The following is a 23228-nucleotide window of genomic DNA, read 5'->3' as shown; positions in this document are numbered from 1 at the left end:
CACTAAAAATGCACTGACCTTGAAATTGGCGCTCCATTCTTTTACTTATTAAAATACTGCCGCCGATAATTTGCTATTGAAATTTTAGCTGCTACTGTTGCAATTCTTACTTTATATGAAAACACTTATTTTAATAGAACCAGATACACGTATTTTATTTCATTTTTAATTGAATTTGTATAAACAAAGCTGAATATAGTACTTTATTTCACAATCACTGTACATTTAAAAAATGTTAATATTCATTCATCACTCAAACTTTTTCACTGACAATTAACGGCGTACCATAAAGATCAGTTCCACTGTTGAAACCAACACTACAATCATTTGTTCTTAATTTCTTTATCAAGAGGTATATGATTTTTATTTTCGAATAAGTTAGCGGTTATCGGGAGTAAAAATTTTTTAATTTAATTTTTTTTTAGTATAATTTTAAATATACTATAAAATTCAATAAAATTGACATACATATATTTCCATCCCCTGTGTTATCATTGTGAACATTTCTTGAATAAGAGGAAGAGGCTGTGTTGAATTTGTCTTTTATTTGTATGAAGGATTGTGATTTCACCATGGAGTTTTATTATCATATTTCAATTAAAAGTTTATGGAGGAAATATTTGTAAATAATAAAATAGCGTTTTATTTAATAAACAAGAACCCCTAATGACAAAAATAGCTGCGGAAACAATATCTATTGACAATACGTAACGGCAACGGCTGTAAGGAGATAGGATACTATGGCGGATCGAAGCAATCGTGTGCTATCCTCCTGGTTTTTGGAGCGTAAGGTGATAGGCGATCGTATAAGACTTTATATTGGCGTCACTGCAGTTGGACGAACACCGGGATCGGCTCTATGCATTCTAGATTCTCATTATGTGTCACGAAAACACGCGGAAATTACTGTGCATATTGATGAGAAAATCGTACTAAAGGATTTGGTGAGTTGAGTTATTGTAATAAGGATCAAACAATAAAAATGTAATTAATATATATTTGTTTAGGGCTCTATAAATGGAACCTTTGTGAATGGCAATAAAGTACATAATAGCGAGATCGAGCTAAAAGCAAACGACTGTATTGGAATAGGCGTAACGGATGATACAGAACCGAGCCTCAAACATCCAATATATAAACTCATATATGCGCCAATGCCTAAAGTAACAACTATTTTCAGAGAACCGATAGGAATTGAAGCAACTCAAGTCATAGTTGTAGATGGAGAATCTACAAAAGAAAATTCAAATATCGTACAAGAAGTTAAAAAAGATGAACCTAAGTGCCCCTCCGTGTCAACTTCCGTAACGGAAATATCATCTTCATCATTGTTACCTAGTGTTAAAACGGAGGTTTCTTTAACAAACATTAGAAAACCCAATGACAATTTAAAAACTTCGACGCCGTTGTCAAAAGTACCGATGCTTTATTACGGTGATGTAATTGTTTTGAGTGACGACGAGGAGGACAAAGTTCTTCCTAACAAGGAGGAGAAGAAAACAACTGAAGAGAGTGCAAGTAGCAAAGACAAAACTAAAGAAACCGGTGACGAAAATATTTTTAATAAACCAGATCCGGTGCCTTTGAAAACCAGCACTTCAAATAAACCGACAACTTCAGCTTCTGGTACAATGACAGATAAGAAAGATAATGCATCGTCCACTCAATCAATGAACGAAAAAGTTGTCATACATGAGCCAATATTACCTGATATAAAGCGAGAATTTGTAAATTCTTGTTACGAAAATGTGGTGGATATATTTGGCGGCACTGATGAGGTCATACTACAGAGTGTAAAAGCCATTAACCCATTGGTATATAAGAAGCTTAACGATGATAAAGCGCTGGATAAACCACTTTGCAATGGTGACACTATCGACTTACTAAGTGATAATGAGGACGACGAAGGCCATATTGCACAAAACGTAGAGTGCTTCGGTGAGCTAGTGCCGGCCGATGCAAAAGAAGCACATACAACAAAAAACACCACGAATAGTAAAGATAATATTGAAAAAGAAGAACATGCTGATGATAGCACATGTAAAACAAGTCGAAAGAGTCCAAATTTGTTTGACAATTCACTAAACAGCTCCAAAAATTCAGTGGATGAACAAAGGAGTGTAAATACCGATGATCAAAACGTGGAAAAGGCAAAGGAAGATTCCGTAAATACTGCTGAAGAATTGGCCGCTTTTGTCGATATGGATGATGATATGCTGTTCTCACAAATTCTAATAAACGATATCAAATCTGAAATGATGTGTGATCATAGTGAGGAAGAATTGGCTGTTGAAGACGAACCAGCATATGATGTTCACAAAGATAATTGCCAAGATGATTTTGCAAATATACAAATAAAGAAAGAGCCTGTTGACGCCAATTCGCCCGATTCCAAAATGATTTCAACCAAAGCTAAAGCCAAAAGTAACGAAATAGAAAATGACGTATGGATTACGATAGACGACGATGATGAGTATTATGATGAAGAGTTCGAACACAAAGTTTCCGATTGGAGTACGAAGTTGCTGTCACAAAAAATGAATATGTCACAGGTGGGCTTTCGGTATAGGCTGTAGTTTATCTTTGGGCAATTCAGAATGTGTGTGTGTTAATGTTGGTGTTGTTAATTTTCTCAGGTTTTTGATTTTCAACATGATAAGGCAGACGACTCCGATGATAATGTTAAAAAGGAAGAAGAACATGGACTAATGTTCGAAAGCGATGACCTTGACTTTTTCAATGAGGAACTTGTAGATGACGTAGTTGCTACGCTGGCTAAAAAAAATGGTGAAATTAAAAACGACGTCCAGTCGTCAAAGCTTGGACGGGGCCTGTTGCACTCCGATGTTACAAATTATGAAGCCGGAAGCAGCAAACAATTGTTACAACAACAAAAGAAACACATTGTAAAAGAACATCTGAAGAAAACGCAGTTGGAAAGAAAATCAAGTAGTGAATCAACTGAAGCGCCAACAGGTAAGAATATCAGCCATCTAACGAAGTTTATAACACCCAGAAGCAACCTTCGGAGACCATAAAAATGTATATATATATAAATGATCAACGTAAAGCGAAGAGCCTTACAAACTGACCCATCAAAATCAGGAAACAATTTTTACGCCCTCTAATGTGATCTAAAATGTTCCTAGGAAGGGTATTATAGTTTTCGTTGGAAACGAAGCTAACATTTTTTTTCTTGTTTTTTAATTACTAACATTTTAGATGCCGAGGCGGCTACCAGTAGTAAAAGTGCGCAGCGCAATGAACGAGTTTCGAGCAGTGATGGCAAAGAGAAGGAAAGGCATGATAAAAGAGGCTTGGTTAAGCCAGTTAAACGCTTGCACCACCCGCCATCAGTAATCGATGCACCTTGTTTGCCCATACACAAGGGTAAGCATAGAGGCGTCTCCGCAGAAATACGACCCACAATGCCAAAGGAAATGCACAAAAAAATGCGTGAGATCAAAGGACAATTCCGAGATGAGCGATATAGAGATGAATTGAAGAGAAAGTGGCTTGAGAAGCCAAGCGATGAGCGGCGTAGAGAGAGTGAGAAAAAACGTAAAATAAAAGAATCACGCAAGGAAAAATTAAAAGAACTTGCCGATAAGCAATTAGCAGATCCGTCAAAGGAACCCTTGCTGAAACGAAAACATTCCACGACTGACCTCGAAGGTGTGGAGAAGAAGAAGGCCAAGGTGAAAATCACCGCAACCAATCGTGGTGCGCTGCTTGCAGAGGACATTAGTGCACCTAAGAAATTTACCAACACTTATAGAATACCAAAAACAAAGCGACCCTCCAGCGATGCAACAACAACAACTGCCACAGAGTCCACACCAGCTTCCACGGCTGCAACAGCGGCAATTCCCAAAGCAAATCACACAACAATTGTAGACGCATTTGCGCAGGAAATGAAAAAAGTCGATCAAATCATTCGTCGTCGTTTATCGAGTACCGGTAGTGCTAAGTCCGTGTCGCGTTCATCTTCGCTGGATGAGAATAGAAATGCGACCACAACAGCCGAACCAAAACCGCTTAATGCGGCCGTGCGTAAAAGTAATAAAATTACATTTGCCTCTATGCAAAAAAATTATACCGAATCTCGCCTGAATCAACAACTGTTGCAAAAAATCACAAATCATCGCTCGTGCCTCATAGATGTGGTGCATCGTAATGCCAACGCGGAGCGTCCAAAGAAGCATGTACGCTTCAATGAAACGCCAATTGTCCACTATATTGAACGTGTGAGTGGCGCGAATAAGCGTGTGGATTGCAAAGATATACTGCCAAGTCCAACTTGTGCGGATCGTGCGCAAATGGTGCGCCAAACGTACGCTATGATCGATAAAACCGCACAAATAATATCGCAAATATTGGGTTGGAGCAATGAGTGGCTGATCAATCGTAATGCTCAAGTGGATGCTGCCAGTGATATTTTGTTGCCAATGCCAAATCAATTTAACTCATTCAATCATTATAAAAGGTAATTTTTTATTTTGAAAATACAAACTTTTGATGTTGCATTTTGGCATTTTTTCATTAATTAACGTCAAAATATATTTTTGTCCAACAATAAAATCACCGTTAATAACTAAAAAAGAGTTGCCATTACGTTAGCAAAATTGACATATTTTATGTTATGTCTGTCTTTTATATTTTTCATATCATTTTATAATACTATTAATGAAATTTTATATTTTCTAGCATAATTATACCGTTAATGAAATTGGAATTTATCAGCATGCTGGAACGTGATAATACTCGTTGCAAAGCCAAGCCGTTTACTCTTGCCGCCGATCAAGTCACTCCATATTTGGATCGTTATATCATATTGGGTCGTTGTACTGGCGTAAATAATTCGAACACAAAATGCGAACTTGTCGTTTTGGAATGGGGCAAATTTAAGACGTTCGCGTACATGTCGTCTAAGCGTGTGGGTATGTGCAAATAAAATAACTGTAATTTTTATATATTTACAAAAACTAATAATTTCGGTTGAAATTGAAATATTTTGTTGGTAACGAGTCTTAGACTCTCTAAAGACTTTTGTACAAAATTGCATTAAAACAAGAAGAAATGTTAACTTCGGCTGCCACGAAGCTATAATACCTTTCACAGGTAAGACGAAGAGTTCAAGTTGCCGCGAGAAATGAGAGTGACCCTTGCGCCGCTTCGTTCTGTATACCCCGGCATATCCAGTATATGTAAGTCCTGCGTGCAATGAGTTTCCGCATGACACTGGTACCCCTTTGCATGCCCCACCAACCCCAATTATCTGACACTCCTCTCCGTTTGGTCCGACCCCGTCTAAACAACACGTTTCTTGGGCCTTCCGTTGGATGACGTCGACGACAACTTAGCTAATTCTTACTATCCTAACGTTGTCTAGGTACCCGCTATAATGACAACAACAACAACCCTTCAGAGGTGCATTTCTTATGGCATAAGTCCTAAATCGATCAGTTTGTATGGCAGCTATGTATGTTTTCGCAGATTGTACGGTTACCTGGGAAATTATTTAATGCAAAATTTCTTGAAGATATCCTGTCAAATAAAAAAGTTTTCTATACAGCTATATGCTATAGTGGTCGGATATAGTTCCCACAAATGAGCAGTTTCTTGAGGAAAAAGGAGCGTTTGCATAATTTCCGTTCGAAATCTCAAAAAGTAAGTTACTAGTTCACATATATACCGTTCCGTGGACAGTCGGGTACGTAACCGGAACGGACCTGGTTTTTTATTCGACCCAGGACTGTCAACTCGGCAGAATTTTCCGCTACAACACCAACAACGGTCATAGGTACAGAAGAACACGACCGTTCCCTGGGCAGTCGAGTGTATATAACTGGTACAGACCCGGATTTTTATCCTTCTAAGGACTGTCAACTTGGCTCAAAATTACTTCAGGCATGTTTTTTTGCCGCTACAACGACAACAATAAGGGGCACGGCTAAATTGACTCAGATCCTCACGTAGATGTTTTCTTCTGGATGTAGCAAACTTCCTAAAATCCTACAACTTGCGGGATTCCTTAATTTTAGATTCCGTTCGAACATATACATATATTTTTTTACAGAGATATACTTTATACAAATAAGATCTATATAAATAAATAAAAATCCTGTTTTTTTTATTCCTCAGGTTTCAGCAATGTCACCATTGCATATGAAGTGCTGGCAAAAGAGTTAGCAGATTTAGAGGACTTACGTGCCAATCTGAAAAATCCAATTACAGTGCGGCCGATGGTCGATATTGTGCGTGTCGAATTTGGTGCGTTTAACGCCGTCTATCAATTGGAGCAATCGCCACTGCTAAAGCAAATACTGGATCCAATGGAATTGTGCAAAATAAAACCATATCCGAAATGCAACATACAATATAACGGTTGTGACGAACTAAACAATCGCCAAAAGCATGTTTTACTACGCACCTATCGGCATGCCATCGAACCGACACCGAATATAACCCTAATACAAGGGCCGCCTGGCACTGGTAAGTCCTGTGTCATTGCGAATTTGGTGCATCAATTGCTGTACGGCAATGAGGTGCGCATACTCGACCAAAAAGTGTTGGTTTGTGCGCAGAGCAATGCCGCTGTTGATGTTATCGCCGAGAAGCTCTTCGATATGAGTCAAACGAAGTCACCGGATAAAATGTTCCGATTAATACGTTTCGGTTTGTTGGAGCGCATCAGTCCCAAAGTACGACATGCTACTTTACCAAAGATTATTGAACGCAATCAAATACGGAAACTGAAAGCAACCTGCAAAAATCTGCAAATTGATCATAAAGTCGACATAAAAGAATATTTGCGCAATGAAATTTTACAAATCGAAGCCGACATAGAACACATGAAGATGAATAACGTGAAAAACACCGTGCAGGAGGAGGTCTTACTGGAGAAGCAGCGACAAATACAATTAATGCGCAATATTGTGAATGGCGTTTTGCGGCCCGAGGATGAGAATAGCTTGTACAATTGGCATTTGAAGCATGCGAATGTGGTGTGCACGACGCTGTCCAGCTGTGTGAAATTGTCCAAGTACGTTTATCTTTCTGAGTATATGTGCACCCTGAAGCGGGTATTTTCGGTTTGCCACGAATTTTGTAACACTCAGAAACAGACGCCGAAGATACTTTTAAATATTTATATACATACATATATGATCGGTGTTATGAGCTGAGCCGATTTAGCCTTGTCCGCTGTCTGTCTGTACATACGCGAATTAGTCTCTCAGTTTTTGAGATATCGTTCTTATCTTCCCAAGAAGCTACTTACTTATCAGAACCGCTGTTATCAGGCTACTATAGCATAAGAGTGGGCGTGGCACCGCCTTTTAATAGATTTAATGTACATATCTCCTTGATAAATCTCGTAAGCACCCCTACCGACACTGTAAAAATGGTTGAAATCGGAAGGTAATCCCCTCCACTCTTATAACGGTATTGTTAAAAACTACTAAAAGTGCGATAAATCAATAACTAAACACGACAGAGAGAGATTTTACATCCGAAATGGCACGAAAAGGATTTATGGAAACCGAGGTAAAATTGGACGAAAGAAGGCGTGGTATCGCGAACTTTTAGGTAAAATCACATATTTCGGGAACCGACCGACCGATTTCGACTGATTTGATGCGTGATATTATTCTCATATTCTTATGTCTCAGTGCAAAAATGAGTGAAATCGGACTATATTTTGTGTCTAAATCGGATAAAATTGGGCTAGAACTTGACCTAGCCCCCATATACCTAATATCAGGATTTTCGAACATCCAGCTGACTTTACTCCATATGATTGGTGATTGTGTGTGAGGTACCATCAAGAAACCCAGGGAACTTTTTTTTAGTTTGTGACAGTTAATAGTATGGGTTACTGGTAAAAATAGATAAAATCGGGTCAATATTACGCTGACGGACTATCTCGGAGTTTGATTTTTGCAAGTTGCAAGGACATAAAATGCCCAGTTACACCCGAACTTAGACCTACCTTACCTGTTTCTTATTTACACAATGTTATATCACAAATTCACAGATACGTAAATTATTTTGATGCCTGCATCATTGACGAGGCGACGCAATGTACGGAACCGTGGACCCTAATGCCGCTGAAGTTTGGCATCAATACATTGGTGCTTGTCGGCGATACGCAACAACTGCCAGCTACGGTGCTCTCAAAGGTATGATCATCACACTACATATCCTCTTGTCGCCCAATATAAACGCTTATATTTCATTACGTTACAGAAAGCATCCGATTTCGGTCTGGGCACGTCACTTTTCACACGTATCCAGCGTTGCATAGAATCGGTCACACTCAAAACTGTCGCAAATGCCGACAAAGGCAAAAATGTCAGCAGCATAGAGAGCACGGATATTATTTTTAGCTTACAAACACAGTATCGCATGCATCCGGAAATCTGCAAATGGCCCAATTCGTATTTCTACAAAAATGAGTTGATCGATGATGCCAAAACGCATCAATTTAAAACGCCTTTGAAACCATTTTCAGTGCTTAATCTCACTTATACGCAGAATGATAACTGTCATCGTGGTCAAATCGCTAACGAGCTGGAAGCACAGTTTGTGGCACGTCTGGTGAAGACGCTGGATGGTTACATACCCATGAAGTACAATACATATGGTGTGATAACGCCATATGCACAACAGCGAGTTGCCTTAGAAAAAGCTATACGGTGAGCGTTTCACAATCTATTAATTGCAATATAATTGAAAAGATATATATTTTACGGATTTCAGTACGGCTGGTTATGCGAATGTGATGGTGAACACCATTGACTCATACCAGGGTATGGAGCGCGATGTTATTATTATATCGAATGCGCGTACCACTGGTATAGGGTTTTTGGCCAATTATCAGCGTTTGAATGTGGCGTTGACACGTCCAAAGAAGTGCCTTATATTGTGTGGAAACTTTAAAAACTTGGAGGTAAATAAGAATTAGTGTTAAGTAATCTATAATCTATTAATTCAGAAGTGGGATAAGCAAATTGCGTTGTCTGTGTCACCAACATCTGCTTTTCCAATAGTATATGCCCTTGAGTAGACCCGTATAGCTCAATTCTGTATGGATCTCGACTACCACCGGCTGAGTAGACCAAACTTTCTACTATAGTATATAGTACTATATAGTGTAAGAAATGTTGAGATTCCCTGCTATCTCTCTGATGATTTCGCTAGTTTTAACCTAAAATTATAAAATTTCTCAAAAAATATTCTTTTAAGCTAAATATTAACCTTCTACCAACAATTTTTACACAATATTCTAGGCAGTGCCCGCTTGGCGTAGCCTTTTATCATCGGCGCGTGAACGTAAGCTCTATCATGAGCTTAGTCCCAACTGCATGGATGATATGCATAGAACTGTAATTCCTAAAATTAAAATTTCTAAAGCTGCTAACACCGCTACAACAGAAGCTACAGCAACAGCAACAACCAAAGAAGTAACAACAGTCGCTACAACAACAAAACAAAGTGAACAATAAGTACAACGTGGAGATAAAAGTTAATGAAACAGAAACTGAGCTGTAAAATGTAGTCACTATGCTTTACACTGTACAACACTCGGCTGGGTATGGGACCAAACCAAATCTTTTTTTGTTACAGATGGAGTCAGTAAAACAGTAATTTCTCCGTTTTTCGAAGTAAACGCTAAAATCGAAATCTTTGACTTCGAAGTTCGAAATTGAATACAGCATTATTATTTGTAGTATGTAAGTTACTAAAAAAGTTCGAATATGGACATCATCCACGTTTTCCTCTTATTTCAATACTGCATAACATTTTTCGGTAAAGCTTATATGCTAGATTTTTTTTAATAAAATCTGCCTTTGACCATTGCTTAAATTCGAAGTCAAGTATTTCGATTATGTTCTTTGTTCAAATTCGAAATTTGAGGTCGAATATTTAAGCTTAACCTTCACTCAATTTTGAAATACGAAGTCGAATATTTAGACTTAACCTTCACTAAATTTCGAAGTCAAATTTCCAAATTAGATCGATTTCGAAATTCGCAATTAAATATTTCGATTTTGACCTTTGCTGAGTTTCGATATTCGATTATGTTCTTTGTTCAAATTCGAAATTCGAAGTAACATATTTAGACTTAACCTTCACTCAATTTCGAAGTCGAATATTTAAACTTCACCTTCACTCAATTTCGAAGTCAAATTTCCAACTTAGACCTTTTCTCGATTTCGAAATTCGCTATTAAATATTTCGATTTTGACCTTTGCTTTGTTTCGATATTCGAAGTTAAATATTTCGATTATGTTCTTTGTTCAATTTCGAAACTCTAAACCGAATATTTAGATTTTACCTTCACTCAATTTCGAAATACGAAGTCAAAATTTTCGACTCTGAATTTTGCTTAATTTCGAAATTTGAAGAGAAAGATTTCCACTTTGATCTCAATATCAAAATTCGAAGTAAAATATTTCGACTATGAACTTTGCTTTGTTTCGAAATTCGAACTAAAATATTTCCACCTCAATATCGAAAGTCGAAGTAAATTTTTCGTCTGTGAATTTTGCTAAATTTCGAAATTCGAAGTGAAATATTTCGATTTGGCTCAATCTCTCGAAAATATCAGTTTGGTCAAATGCTCAGACAAAAGTCGGCATTGCCATATAGTGTAATTAATTCTCAACTCGAAAGTCCTTATACATTAAGCAAAGAAGGAAGGATGTATAATAAATTTTCCACATTGTTACAAAAATCCACTTTTATATGTATAATATAAAATTCATATCATAAAATAACTGATAATATAAATATGTATAACATTATTGTAGAAAAGCTGTGTAACCAAAGAGTTTTGAATGTAAGTATTCACCACAGCTCGGTCCTTAGCCGCGATAGTATTTTGTATTTACTATATGCCAATTATTCTATATTATTATTCTTTGTTTTTCTAAAAATTGCATAATACTTGCCTCAGACTCTTAAGGCAAAGATTAACTCATAACTCAGAAAAATGTTACTTATAACGGATTAACTTAATTACTTAACTTTGTATAACAAATGTGAGAGTGCTCAACTATTATAAGTGAGCTTATGACAATAGGTTAGAGTTAATATGGAAGCATCGAAATTTGTTGAACGTAAAAAAATAAAGATTATATATATATAAATAATTTTAGCTTGTGTAAAAAGAAGTTGGGTTAAAAAATATAATATATGTATATATACAAGTATATACATATAGAATAATACATAAGTAAATCAACATTTCTGTACAGTTGCACCTTAAGCATACGTCTAAGTATATTATTTAGTTTGTATGGGTGTAAAGAAATGTGTAATATATATAATTTTAAGCGTCCTGCAAGAATACTATAAATAAATAAGACTTTTTTTACTTGATTTTATTTGGTTTTTCATAAGATATACATTTATTTCACAATACTCAGGTATGCATTTGTTTTACACAAAGTTTCAATTAATTTTAAATGACTGCTGCTTCCATTAATTGAAATAGTTTTATATTTCAACGGCTCATTTAATATGTTCTCTCGTTAAAATAAATGTCAAATAATTAAGAGTCGGTTTTTTATTCATAATTAAATAAAAATTATTTAAACAAGTGCTATATATTTTTATTGTATATTTTTTACTTTCTGAATATAAATATTAAAGTTTCGTTAATAAAATGTTGAAATATTTCTATTAAAAAAAGGAGTCTAAGTTTAAAGGAGGTTAAGTTTCCTTTAGAAAAATTTGGCTTTTGTTGTAAATTCAATAAGAATGCAGTTTTTGCTACAAATTATATTGCTTTCCACAGTTTTCCTAAATATTCACAACAACAACAAAGCAATGCTGTTCAACTATTTAAGTAATGCAATAACCGAGAGCAGGGATGCGAGTTTTTGAATAAAAAAAAAAATTGGTTAAAAATTAGATTTTCGGTTTTTCATTTCAAATTTGGGTTTAAAAACTTACGTTTTAAATTTTTGATTCCAATTTTAGGTATTAAATTCAAGGTGTTGGAATTAAACATTAAAATATCATTAAGTATTAATTAAAAATTTAATTGATTAAAATTAAGATTTTAATCCGAATTTGTGAATTAAATCTTAGATTTTTTGATTAAAAATTGAATGAATATAAACTTTAAATTTTTAATTCGTTTTTGGGAATAAAAATTAAATAATTTTTTTTTTTAAATTAATAATTTGAAAATTAAATAATTTTTTTTTTTAATTAATAATTTGAAAATTAAATTTTTTATACATTAAAAATTACTGAAATTTTTAAACTTCATGATTGATGAACATTTTTAAAATTAAATTGTTTAATTATTTAATTGGAATGATTAAAATTTTTAATTTTAAATCGATTTTGGGATTAAAAATTAAGTTTTAAATTAATAATTAATGAAAATTTATAAAATTAAAATTAAATTATTGAATTCATTAATAAGAATAATTAAAATTTTTAAGTCGATTTTGGGATTAAAAATGTAAATTTAATATTTTTATTAAAATAAATAAAATTTAAATTCTTAATTAATAATTAGTGAAAATTAATAAAATTTAAATTTTCAATTAATATTTAGAAAAATTTAAATTTTAATAATTAATGAAAATTTATTCTGTAATGCCAACATCTTGGATTTAATTCTGAAAATCGGAATTAGGAATTGAAAACTAGTTTTAGTAATAAGTGTTAAAAATTGAAAACCCAGATGTTTTGGATTAAAAATTGAGAATATACATATTTAATTTTAAATTTGGAGTGCCAAATAATTTTTTTTTTCAAATTAAAAGCGGGAATGAAAATGCATAAAATAGGAAAAATTAACGCTAACTGAAACGCTGAAATTAATCAAATTTAAATTCTTAATTAATAATTAGTGAAATAATAATTAGTGAAAATTAAAAAAAAATAAAATTGATTTTTAAATAAGACTTTAGGGATAACAAAATAAAAACAAAATGTTTTTTGTTTTAATGTTGATTTAATTATTTTTTATTGCATTATTTGCAGCCCTGCACATGAGTTGCATTACTTTACAACTACATTACTTAGCATAATCAATATTTTTGTCCCGACTTTCAATTATTCAACACAATTTCATGCTTAAAGTCTGACTCGTTCACTTCACAATATTTTTCCTAAAATATACTTTTTCGAAATTGCCTAAAGTGCCTTAGCATTTGTTACTTACTGTTTGTTTTTGTTATCAATTAACATCAATGACATGCAGACATAAGTTAAATGTTCTATGCAGAATTATATTTCAATTGAATTGTTTTTGTTTTTTATATGTGTGTTTATATGTATGTTTTTTTATACATATATGTACATATGTATGTAATTAGTATATATTAACAACTGATTTAATATAATATTGACTAAAAAACGGCTGTAATTCTGTTTTATATGAAAAATATTAAAGTTAAAAAAACTAAAACTAATTTTTTCTTAAATTTTCTTCCTCTCCAACATCGCGTTTGTTCTTGTACATCCCCAGTGGTGGGTTGTACCATAAGTATGTATGTATGTATACGATTTAGTCTAAGTATTGCACTAGCTTCTTTATTAAATTGAAACATAACAATCAGCGGAAATGTATATATGTAAGTATGTGTGCATACATATTTATATATTTTAGTGTGAGATGTAAAATGAACCTAAACTTTATTTTTCATTTATTTTTAATTTTTTTTAAGCATAAACAACTAGTAGTTAAACTTAGGCGAAATACCAATCCACAGCTTGAATTTTATTTTGCGGACCCTTTTCGGAGTTTGGTCTTTAACAAACCACAATATTACCGAAATCCAACACTCGCAGTTGCTTCATTTAGCCAGCAAGCGCTTTGGTGGATTTTCAGTAATATATAAAGATTCTAGTCTTTATTCCATGCGCATCACTTTTTTAGAACTATTTTCGCTAACGGTACAATTTTGGACACACCCTAGTATACCAAACAAGAGGATATGACACTCACATATGCCTCAATTAATAGATTTTAACAAGCGAATTAGCTAGTTTTTGTGTTTATGCTCTATATGTTTTAAAAATCTCACTGTTAAGCTTAAAAATTAAAACACGCATATTTTGTCGATTGTTTGTTATGTTTTTCACCACATAAAGGAGTTTTGTTCAGTTTTACTAAACTAATTTGAGAAGATCAATACAAGAGCTTAAATTAATATTAAAAAAATTAAAATTAGAAAAAAAAAAGAAAATCAAAGTGAAAAAAGAATATAATTTACGAAAAAAAATTTTAATTAATTTAAAGTATAATTAAAAAATAATAATAAAATAAAAAAAATTAAAATTAGAAGAAAAAATGAAAAGATCTAAAATTAAAAAAATAATTAAAGTGACAAAAAAATTTTATTAAAAAAAAAATTGAATAAAAAAATACGATGAATAAACTTTAAAAGAAAAAAACTTAAGATTAAAAATAATAAAATTTAATAAAATCGCATAAATTAACAAAAATATGAATTAAAAAATAATTAAAACGAATTTAATTAAAAAAATTAAAATTAAAAAATTAAATTAAAATAAAAAGATAAAAATTAAATTAAAAATTTTATAAAATTTAAAAGAAAAAATGTTTAAATTAAAAAAGAATTAAATTTAATAAAATTGTAAATTAAAAAATAATTAAAACGAATTTAACTAAAAAATTAAAATAATAAAAAAAAATTAAAAAAAAATAAAAAGATAAAAATTAAAGTTAATAAAATTGTTAATTAAAAAATTAAAAAAAAAAAATAAAATAAAACGAAATTAATTTTAAAAAAAGTTCAAATTAAAAAATAATTTGATTGAAAATGATGAAAATTAAATAGAATTAATGAAGAACAAATTAACATTAAAACAATATAATAATTAAATGCTAATACCATTAGTAACCACAAGTTGTTTAAAACGAATATTTCTTCACTTTTCACTTTTTTTTTAAACAATTGTAAACTCAATTCTTCCTTTTCAGCTATATTTCTTTATAACCTACAAATGAGTTATTATCTTTTTATCTAGCAGCAAACAACAAACGGCGAAGAAAAGCATGTAAAAAAAATAACTATAATCATAATAACTGTAAATGACTAAAATGCTACAAATCTACTTAAACGACAACTATTATTGAATGTGCCGTTTGTTGTTTTTGTTTTTAGAGAAAACGCCAATTTACCGTAATGTTTGGAAATACGTCGTGAAGCACACACACTTAGGTCTAATTTTATTTTGAACTTAATTATTATTAGTCTAAAGGAAGCTTTAGTTTGTCGCGGTGTTAAGCAACAATTTTTCAAAAGCTAAAATTTAAGGAAAAAAAAAAATTAAAAATTGTATTTATAAAAGAAATTTTAAAAAATTATATTTATAAATCTTTGTCTTCAAACAGTGCTGCGCTATAAAATTATTTTAAAATAATTTTCCAAACAGCGCTGCACAAAATCACCCACTACATTGGCCGCCTGGCGGGCGTTTATTTTCTTTCATCTTCATATGCATGAAGTTTGCATTAACAGTGAAGACCGCTGTTTTGTTTACACGCTTTTATGCTTTTTTAAGTTAAACGAACTTATATATGAACAACGCATTCAATATTTATAATACAAATAAACAAATAGCTAAATTATTGATATCATTCTTTAACAAATATGTAGTATTCGTATATGTGTTTTTTGTTGTTTTTGTTTTGTCAGTATAGTATACGCTTAAATTTAATAGTTTTTGCAAAATCTCTAGTTGGTTATCAAGTCGCCAAGACTTTCTTTGAGTGATTGGAAAATTTGTAATTGCTGCTCCGGTTTCAAGTTATAAATCTGACAGAGAGAATTTAAGAATTTTCATAAATTTTATTATTCAAAAAAATTTAAAAAGAAACATGTAACTCACCTGTGTCAATATCTTGGATGGTGCTGGCGTTCTTATAAAACTGGAAATGTAAACATTCACAAATGTGGCCATTAAGAATTGGCAATCGAAACGATCCATAATACCGCCATGACCGGGTATCATATCACCAAAGTCCTGTGGAATGAAAGCAAAAATTAATAACAATAAAAAACAAGAAAAAACGTTGACTTCGGCTGCAACGAAGATGTGAAGAATCACAGGTGCATTTCTTATAGCATAAAATTAATACTATTTTGATTTTGATAAGTACGTTTATATGCTATAGTGGTCTGATCTGAAAAATTTCTTCGTAGATTGTAACGATGTCTTGGGCATTAATTTATGCCAAATTTCGTGAAGATATCTCGTCAATAAAAAATTTTTCCATATAAAAACATGATTTTGATCGATTAGTTTGTATGACAGCTATAATATATAATGATCTAATCTGAACAATTCCTTCGAAGAGCGTTGCGTTGTCTTAGACAATAATCTTTGCAAAATTTTGTGAAGATATCTGGTCAAATAAAAAAGTTTTCTATACAAGGACTTTATTTTGATCGGTTAGTTTGTATGATAGCTACATGCTATAATGGGCCGATAACGGCGACTTCGACAAATGAACAGCTTTTTGGGTAAAAAAGGACGTGTGCAAAATTTCAGATCTATATCTCAAAAACTCAAAAGATTATACAAGTATTAAATCTCCCACAAGCAGACAGTAGAGGGACCAGTATTTCTGTCCGGTAAATAGAGTTGTCCGCTTAATAAATCCGGCCAACGTGCACGGTTAATGGAGTTGTCCGCTTAATAGAGCTTTCACTGTATATACTTTATAGTATAAGTTTTCTTCTGAGTGGTAATGGTAAACTCAAGCTAAAAAAGTAGGTCATTTCCATGTAATTACCTTTATTTTAAATGCACGCTTAAAGCCGGAAGCGAAGAAACCGCCAAACGGTCCGATAATTGAGCTGAACAAACTCAATGCAACCGAATGCCATACAAATGGATACATACTAAGCGACTTGCCGATGCCAAACTGCAATTAGAGCGTAAAGTAAAGTATTTATAGTTGTAAGTATTGAGTATTGTTGTGGCCCAAGACGGCTAACTCACCACACTTAGGCTGTAATCTTGCTTCGTAAACAAATAACTTGGCTCACAAGCCATTGTCATGCGGCCCAATTCCTCTGAATACAGTATTGGGCATACAAAATATTGATAATTGCAGAGAATGTAGGAGAAGATAATGCCAAAGATAACTGTCGCAAAGCCACCACCAATAAATCCTTCCCATGTCTTCTTCGGACTTAATTTAATTAGTGGAGTACGACCGAAGAAGAAGCCAAACATGTAGGCCATTACATCGTTGCATACAATCATCGATACGGGCACAATGAACCAAATGAGACCTGAAAAGGGAAAGTAAAATTTTGGAAAATTATAATAATTGGAAGAATGTGAGAAATGCAGGCGAGAAAGTGAATAAATTGTTACCAAAATCTAAAACGGAAAAAGTGAATTATTTAAAAATAATGTAAAATTTAAGAAGCGGCAATTCCTACACAGTTGTTGTTGTAGTTGTAGCATACGAAAGCATTCTTTAAATAATTTTGGCTATTGCTGCGACACTGACAGCTCTTTGCAGGATAAAAATTAGGGTTCATTTCTAGCTTTTGAGGCAATTATCTCTTGATAGACTTTTCATGCTGTTACAGCAACAATAGCAATTATACAAATTTTCAATGTCTTTGTCTTAAAATCAGCTGTTTTTAAAAAATTTCTACCGGGTTTTGATAAAAAAAAAATCAAAAATTTACTTTTCAGTAAAAGTGCCAATAAAATAACGGCATTTGTGTAATTTTTAAGAATATGGCTGCCTAATTTAATCGATTTGCTAAAAATATCAGGAAATAAAAATATATCAATACAAAAAATATTTACTTTCTTGATTACAAAAATTATATGAAACATTTTAAAGAGTTTCGGATAAAAAAGCAACGAATTTAGTATTCAAATTAAGCTAATAATTACAAGTAAAGCGGAAAAGCACTGCCATGCAAGACTTATTAATATAAACAGTTATTAACCGCAATGTTTCGCTAATTGTATCATTAAATGTTATCTATATGCATAAAATACAATTCAATAACAAGAAAGAAAAAAAAAACAGGAAAAAAGTTAACTTAACTTTGGCTGCACTGAAATAATTATACCTTTTACAGTGGCATTTATCATAACATAAAAGGGTTTAAAAGGATCTTTAATTAGATTTTAAATAAACAGGTTTAATGGCAACTATATGCTATAGTAGTCCAATTTGAACAATATATTCGAAGATCATAGCGCTGACTCAGATAATAATCTATGTCGATTTTCGTGAAGATATCTTACAAAATAAAAAAGTTTCCCATACAACAACTTGGTTTGAATGGGTCAGTTTGTATGTCAGCTATATGCTAAAGTAACCCGAAATCGACGATTCTTACAAATGAGTAACTTCTTAGGAAGAAAAAGATGTGAGCAAAATTTCAGATCGATATCTCAAAACTGAGCGATAAGTTCGCGTATACACATGGCTAAATAGATTCAGCTCGTCACGTTGATCATTTATATCTTCTTTTTTTCTGTCGTAGACAGCACTTAAGGGATTAAAGCCGATCATTTACATAATGTAAACTTTATAAGGCTTTCGAAATTTCCTGCTGGGTATTTCAAACTTCGTGGCAAACTTAAAATTTACCCTCTTCAGGGTATAATAATGATAATAAATATGCTAATAAAAATTGCAAACACTCTTATCAAAGTAAACATGCACACAAACCTTCGAAAATATTCTGTATGATCAAATAACTCTGTGTGACCACAATCAACAGCGAGACGTGTGTCCAAGCGAACAGGCTGAACTGCTTCATATAATACTTTTTCACCAGCGACAACACAAACCAGACGAAACCAATGCAATACAATGCAAACGATAGGAAACGATGATAGGTCACCAAGAATTTCAAATATTCCTGCATCACGTGATTGTTATTATGTGTCATAGTTGTAGTTGTAGTTGCACAAATGTGTTATCGCAAATATAAAAATAGAAAATATTTTTAGTTTAAAATTTGTTTTTCCTTTTTTTTAATGACAAACGTCAGCGCTTACCACACGGTTAATAACTACGCCAAAATAGTCCACTAAATTTTCGCCGTAGAAGAAGTAATTCGATGTCAGCAGGAAATACCAGGACAAACTACGGAACCAGGGTAGGCCATGTATGCGATAGACTTGATAACCGATGGAAATGATTTCTTGGAAACACTTGACTTGTACCAGCAAAGTCTAAATAAAAATTTAAAATAGAAAGCAAATTTTTATAAAAAAATATAACATTAATAATTTCATAATATAAATATTTGCGCAATTAATTACCGTTATCATAAGCGCCAGTGGGCCGCCGTATATGATTAGTGCAAAACCGCATATCATAATCCAAGTGAAGATGCCACGAATCACATAATTCTTCCATCTGAAGTGGCGAAAAAAAAGTTGTTTGTAGAAAATGTTGTTGTATTGTACATAAATAGACCGCTAGCTATTAAAATACCAATAATATGTGCGAAAACAAACAAAAGCAAACATATGTACATAGCTGTGGCTGTTTTTTTAACGTGTGTAATAGCGTGCGTTCAAGCGATTGCATGAGAAATCTATTTAACTTTTTTCTAATATTCACTGCATGCAAAGCATGCTGATATGTGCCAGCTGTTGTTATTTTTTGTTTGTTGCGTTTCCGATGCATATAATTACCTATCCGGTAGATCTTTTAAGGCTGAATCTAAAATTTCCGGTGTCTTATCAGTGCCTTGTGGAAGCGTTTTCGATAACTCATCAACGAATTTATCCTCCGGCAATTTTTCCTCCTCTGAATCGACCTGGAGTAAATGCAAAATTACATGCTTATGTTAATCTATTTATCTCACAGTAAATGCAAATTCTTTAATTTTTGAATAAAAACAAATTTTAATACCCTACAAAGGTGCATTTCTTATAACATAAAAAAGTATAAAAACATTTTTAATTGATTTTCATCCAATAGTTTGTATGGCAACTATATGCTATAGTGGTCCGATTAGAAAAATATGTTCGGAGATTGCATCGTTGCCTTGAATAATAATCCATGCCAAATTTGGTGAAGATATCTTGTCAAATAAAAAAGTTTTCCATACAAGTATATGATTTTGATAAATCAGTTTATATGACAGCTACGTGCTACAAGGTTCCGATATCGGTGATTCCGACAAATGAGCAGCTTATTGGATAGAAAATGGCCTGTGCAAAATTTCAGAGCGATACTTCAAAAACTGAGGGACTAGTTCGCCTAAATACAAAACTTCTTGGCAAAATTAAACACCCTGTATAAAAGTAATAAAATAATCTAAATTCTGAAGGGTCCATTTCATGACTCAGTATCAATGGTTTGTCATAGAATTATATTACATTAATAGTCATATGCCATTAAAGTCGTTGAGGTAAACGTGATAACTGCGGTTTAAATTTTAAAGCGAAAATTTGCATTCCCGATTTGTCCACAATGATATACATATGTATGTTTGTATGTATGTAGAATATGCACATAAGTTGTATAAATAAATTGCCGCCGCCGGTGGAAAATGATTGCCACTAACAGAGTTATCAGTGAGAAGATGGAAGAACTAATTAACAGGCGCTATATATACATATGTATATACTACAGAGACTTTAAGCCGCAACAGGCCCGTAGACGAATGGAATGTGGCGCGAAATGTTTTTATGTTGACTTGAGTAATGCAATTTTGTTGGCAACGGGATATTTCCAGGTTGTAATTTATTTAAAAACGCCCATAAGCTTGCAAATGTATATATGTATGTATGTATAAAAGTCTATAAAACCCATGCAGCGACAAGTTGACAAAACGATTTAGAATCCTAATACCGCAACATGACACCACATGAAAGTGAAAATTTGCATCCAAATAGGATACCATAGAAATTGATTGGCTGCTTTTGCTGTTGGCTGGAAAGTTGTTAGTGTAAACGCCAAAAAAAACAACAACTTATTTACTTGATGTTATTTGCGTGGGAGCTGACCCTAATGAATGAAATAATTAATCTCACATTCATACATATACAATACATTTATTTATTATTGCTTATTCTGCGGCACCCTAACTTAGACAGATATACTGTCGTATGCGCTAATGTTAATTTTTAAAACCATTGTGGTACTGCAAGTCCTTTGTTTCTATTTGAGCGTTTGCTACCGTAAAAAATGTCAAGCTTTGAAAAATATTGCAATACAGTGCAGATATTTGCGCATTGCTAATCGGAATGTTGGCGCAATCAAATCATACATATATATGTATATACATCTACAAACAAGTGTGCAAGAAATCATATGCATGAGTATATATGTACATATATGCACAATATATATGTTTGTAAGTAATGGCACGTGTATGTACAGTACACTAATTGGATTCCCTTTGCATTATGTACTCGTAGATATAGCATATACTATATATACATACATATATATGCACTTGCAGCCAATATTGTAAAATATATTGACATCGCTCTATTTACTTACAGCAAATATCGTTTTTTCTATTTCCCCATACACAAGTGGGTATGTACATATGTACTAATGTGCATCTTCTAACATGTGTCGGCTGATTCCTTATTTTTTTTGTTACTTAAACTTAAGACCTTTCACCTCTTTTGTGGACTTTTGACCATTTAGCAAGAGTTTTGCTACTGTACACCTATATTTATTATTCAAATAACATTCATGAAAGTAACAAATTTTGGTGACAATGTCGAAAAGTTTTAAGTTGGTCACATTTTTTCTTTAATTATAATGCTCCTAATTATTAAGAGATAAGTACACCTAGCATAAATTAATTAATAAGTTAAATGTTGTGCATACAAGTGTTGTATGTATTACTCAACTACATACATTTTGTGTTATCTTAAGGGGCATTTAAAGGCAGTGATTGGCGTATTTTAAATCTCGAGATAAGTTTACACGTAATCTGATTAATGGAACACCTGTAAATCCGAATTTTGATAACTTTGATTTATTCAAGGCAAATTTAATCTAGAAACATGCCTTTACGTCCAAAAATAAGTCTGTAGCAAGAGCTTATAATACTCAATTTACTGTTTTTGCCTATACCTCCCTGCACTTGGGCACCATCTGTGAATTGAAAATGTAATCATAGCCTATCCTATTACTTACATGATCAGATGAGTCCGCCGCTGAGTTACGTTTGTCGCCTTCTCCTGCTTTCTCTCCAGCATCGTCGCTGGCATCGTTCTCGCCTTTTCGACGTCGGACCTCAGCCATAGTTATGCCTCTACGTCAATGAACTAGTCAACACAATTAATTTATGTATTTACTTTGAGTGATTTTCACAATTAATTTTTCAGAGCACTGCTGATTTTAAATGTTTCAATGCCGTCGTCGCTGATTTATATTGTATATTATATATGTGTATATTATTAATTTCCAGCAATTTGATGATATATATTTGCAACAATACAGTGCTGGAGCAATAAAATATGTATGTAGGTATGTTTACAGCAGTCAGTACGAGTATTGCGTGTTTTGATCCGTCCACCACTAGAAACCAATTTTCACTGAAAATTTTTCTGTTTTTCTTTCATTAAAATTTTTTGTCATATTTTTCGACGTTTGTGTATGGATTGCCTCATTTGCGCCGTCGCCACAGACAGTAGTTTGTTTTTTATTCGTATGGTGGTTGATCTATACTTGGCATATCTACGTCTCCAGTTGTGTCCACCTGGCACCACTACCTTTACTAGCACCTTCACGGTAAATAGAGATGCTTCCTGGCATCTACTTATTTGCTTTTGAAGCTATACACAGAAATATTTATTTTATAAAGTTTAGTGAAATGCATTGCAACTAATTTTGTACTTGATAATGAGCTTTTCACTTGTTTTTCGCCGCCACAACAAAAATTGTTTCCAAAATACAGTGAAATGATTTTTCTAATCAATACAGAATACTAACAGAGTTGCCGGAGGTAGAATAAAAATATATTATTTTAGTGATAGCAAGCCCGAAATACAAAAATATGAATCATTGTTACACGTCATACAAGTGATATCTACTATTCTGTTAAATAAAATAAGCAAAAAGTGCTTTCAATTGTATAACTCATATTTTACATTTGTTAATAATATATTTTGTTTCATATATACATAAAATATCATCATGGTTGGTAAATATTTTAAGAAAAAGTTAACTTTGACTGAAGTATAATAAAAATGTATTTTGAGAG

General features: G+C 32.7%; 3 protein-coding genes across 3 annotated transcripts in view; 1 reads left to right on the top strand and 2 right to left on the bottom strand.

The window, feature by feature from the left end:
• The window catches only part of LOC126760985 (heat shock protein 23-like), a 450653-nt gene that overhangs the window by 45285 nt on the left and 382140 nt on the right, over positions 1-23228 (bottom strand). The window lies entirely within an intron of this gene.
• Positions 586-11388, top strand: LOC126760952 (uncharacterized). Its single transcript, XM_050476777.1, has 10 exons — positions 586-944; positions 1008-2552; positions 2637-2976; positions 3223-4486; positions 4708-4940; positions 6145-7045; positions 8039-8183; positions 8251-8699; positions 8764-8953; positions 9294-11388. The coding sequence occupies exons 1-10, from the start codon at positions 741-743 to the stop codon at positions 9507-9509; spliced, it is 5487 nt and encodes a 1828-aa protein (XP_050332734.1). The 5' UTR covers positions 586-740; the 3' UTR covers positions 9510-11388.
• On the bottom strand, positions 14964-22933 carry LOC126760967 (phosphatidate cytidylyltransferase, photoreceptor-specific). Its single transcript, XM_050476812.1, has 9 exons — positions 22160-22933; positions 19690-19814; positions 19312-19408; positions 19045-19221; positions 18713-18905; positions 17005-17300; positions 16796-16927; positions 15889-16023; positions 14964-15815 (listed from the first exon to the last, which is right to left on the bottom strand). The coding sequence occupies exons 1-9, from the start codon at positions 22265-22267 to the stop codon at positions 15735-15737; spliced, it is 1344 nt and encodes a 447-aa protein (XP_050332769.1). The 5' UTR covers positions 22268-22933; the 3' UTR covers positions 14964-15734.

This window comes from Bactrocera neohumeralis, chromosome 6 (assembly GCF_024586455.1).
Source record: "Bactrocera neohumeralis isolate Rockhampton chromosome 6, APGP_CSIRO_Bneo_wtdbg2-racon-allhic-juicebox.fasta_v2, whole genome shotgun sequence".
NCBI classification, from domain to species: domain Eukaryota; kingdom Metazoa; phylum Arthropoda; class Insecta; order Diptera; family Tephritidae; genus Bactrocera; species Bactrocera neohumeralis.
The sequence above is the reverse complement of the archived record's forward strand: the minus strand, read 5'-3'. Positions and strand labels throughout refer to the sequence as shown.

Excerpts from the sequence above, each read along its gene's own strand:
- LOC126760952 (XM_050476777.1), top strand. The coding sequence starts at position 741 with ATGGCGGATCGAAGCAATCGTGTGCTATCCTCCTGGTTTTTGGAGCGT. Across the intron at positions 945-1,007 it reads AAATCGTACTAAAGGATTTG|GGCTCTATAAATGGAACCTT; the intron begins GTGAGTTGAGTT and ends ATATTTGTTTAG. Across the intron at positions 7,046-8,038 it reads AGCTGTGTGAAATTGTCCAA|ATACGTAAATTATTTTGATG; the intron begins GTACGTTTATCT and ends ACAAATTCACAG.
- LOC126760967 (XM_050476812.1), bottom strand. The coding sequence starts at position 22,267 with ATGGCTGAGGTCCGACGTCGAAAAGGCGAGAACGATGCCAGCGACGAT. Across the intron at positions 18,906-19,044 it reads GCGTAGTTATTAACCGTGTG|GAATATTTGAAATTCTTGGT; the intron begins GTAAGCGCTGAC and ends CACGTGATGCAG. Across the intron at positions 17,301-18,712 it reads CATACAGAATATTTTCGAAG|GTCTCATTTGGTTCATTGTG; the intron begins GTTTGTGTGCAT and ends TTCCCTTTTCAG.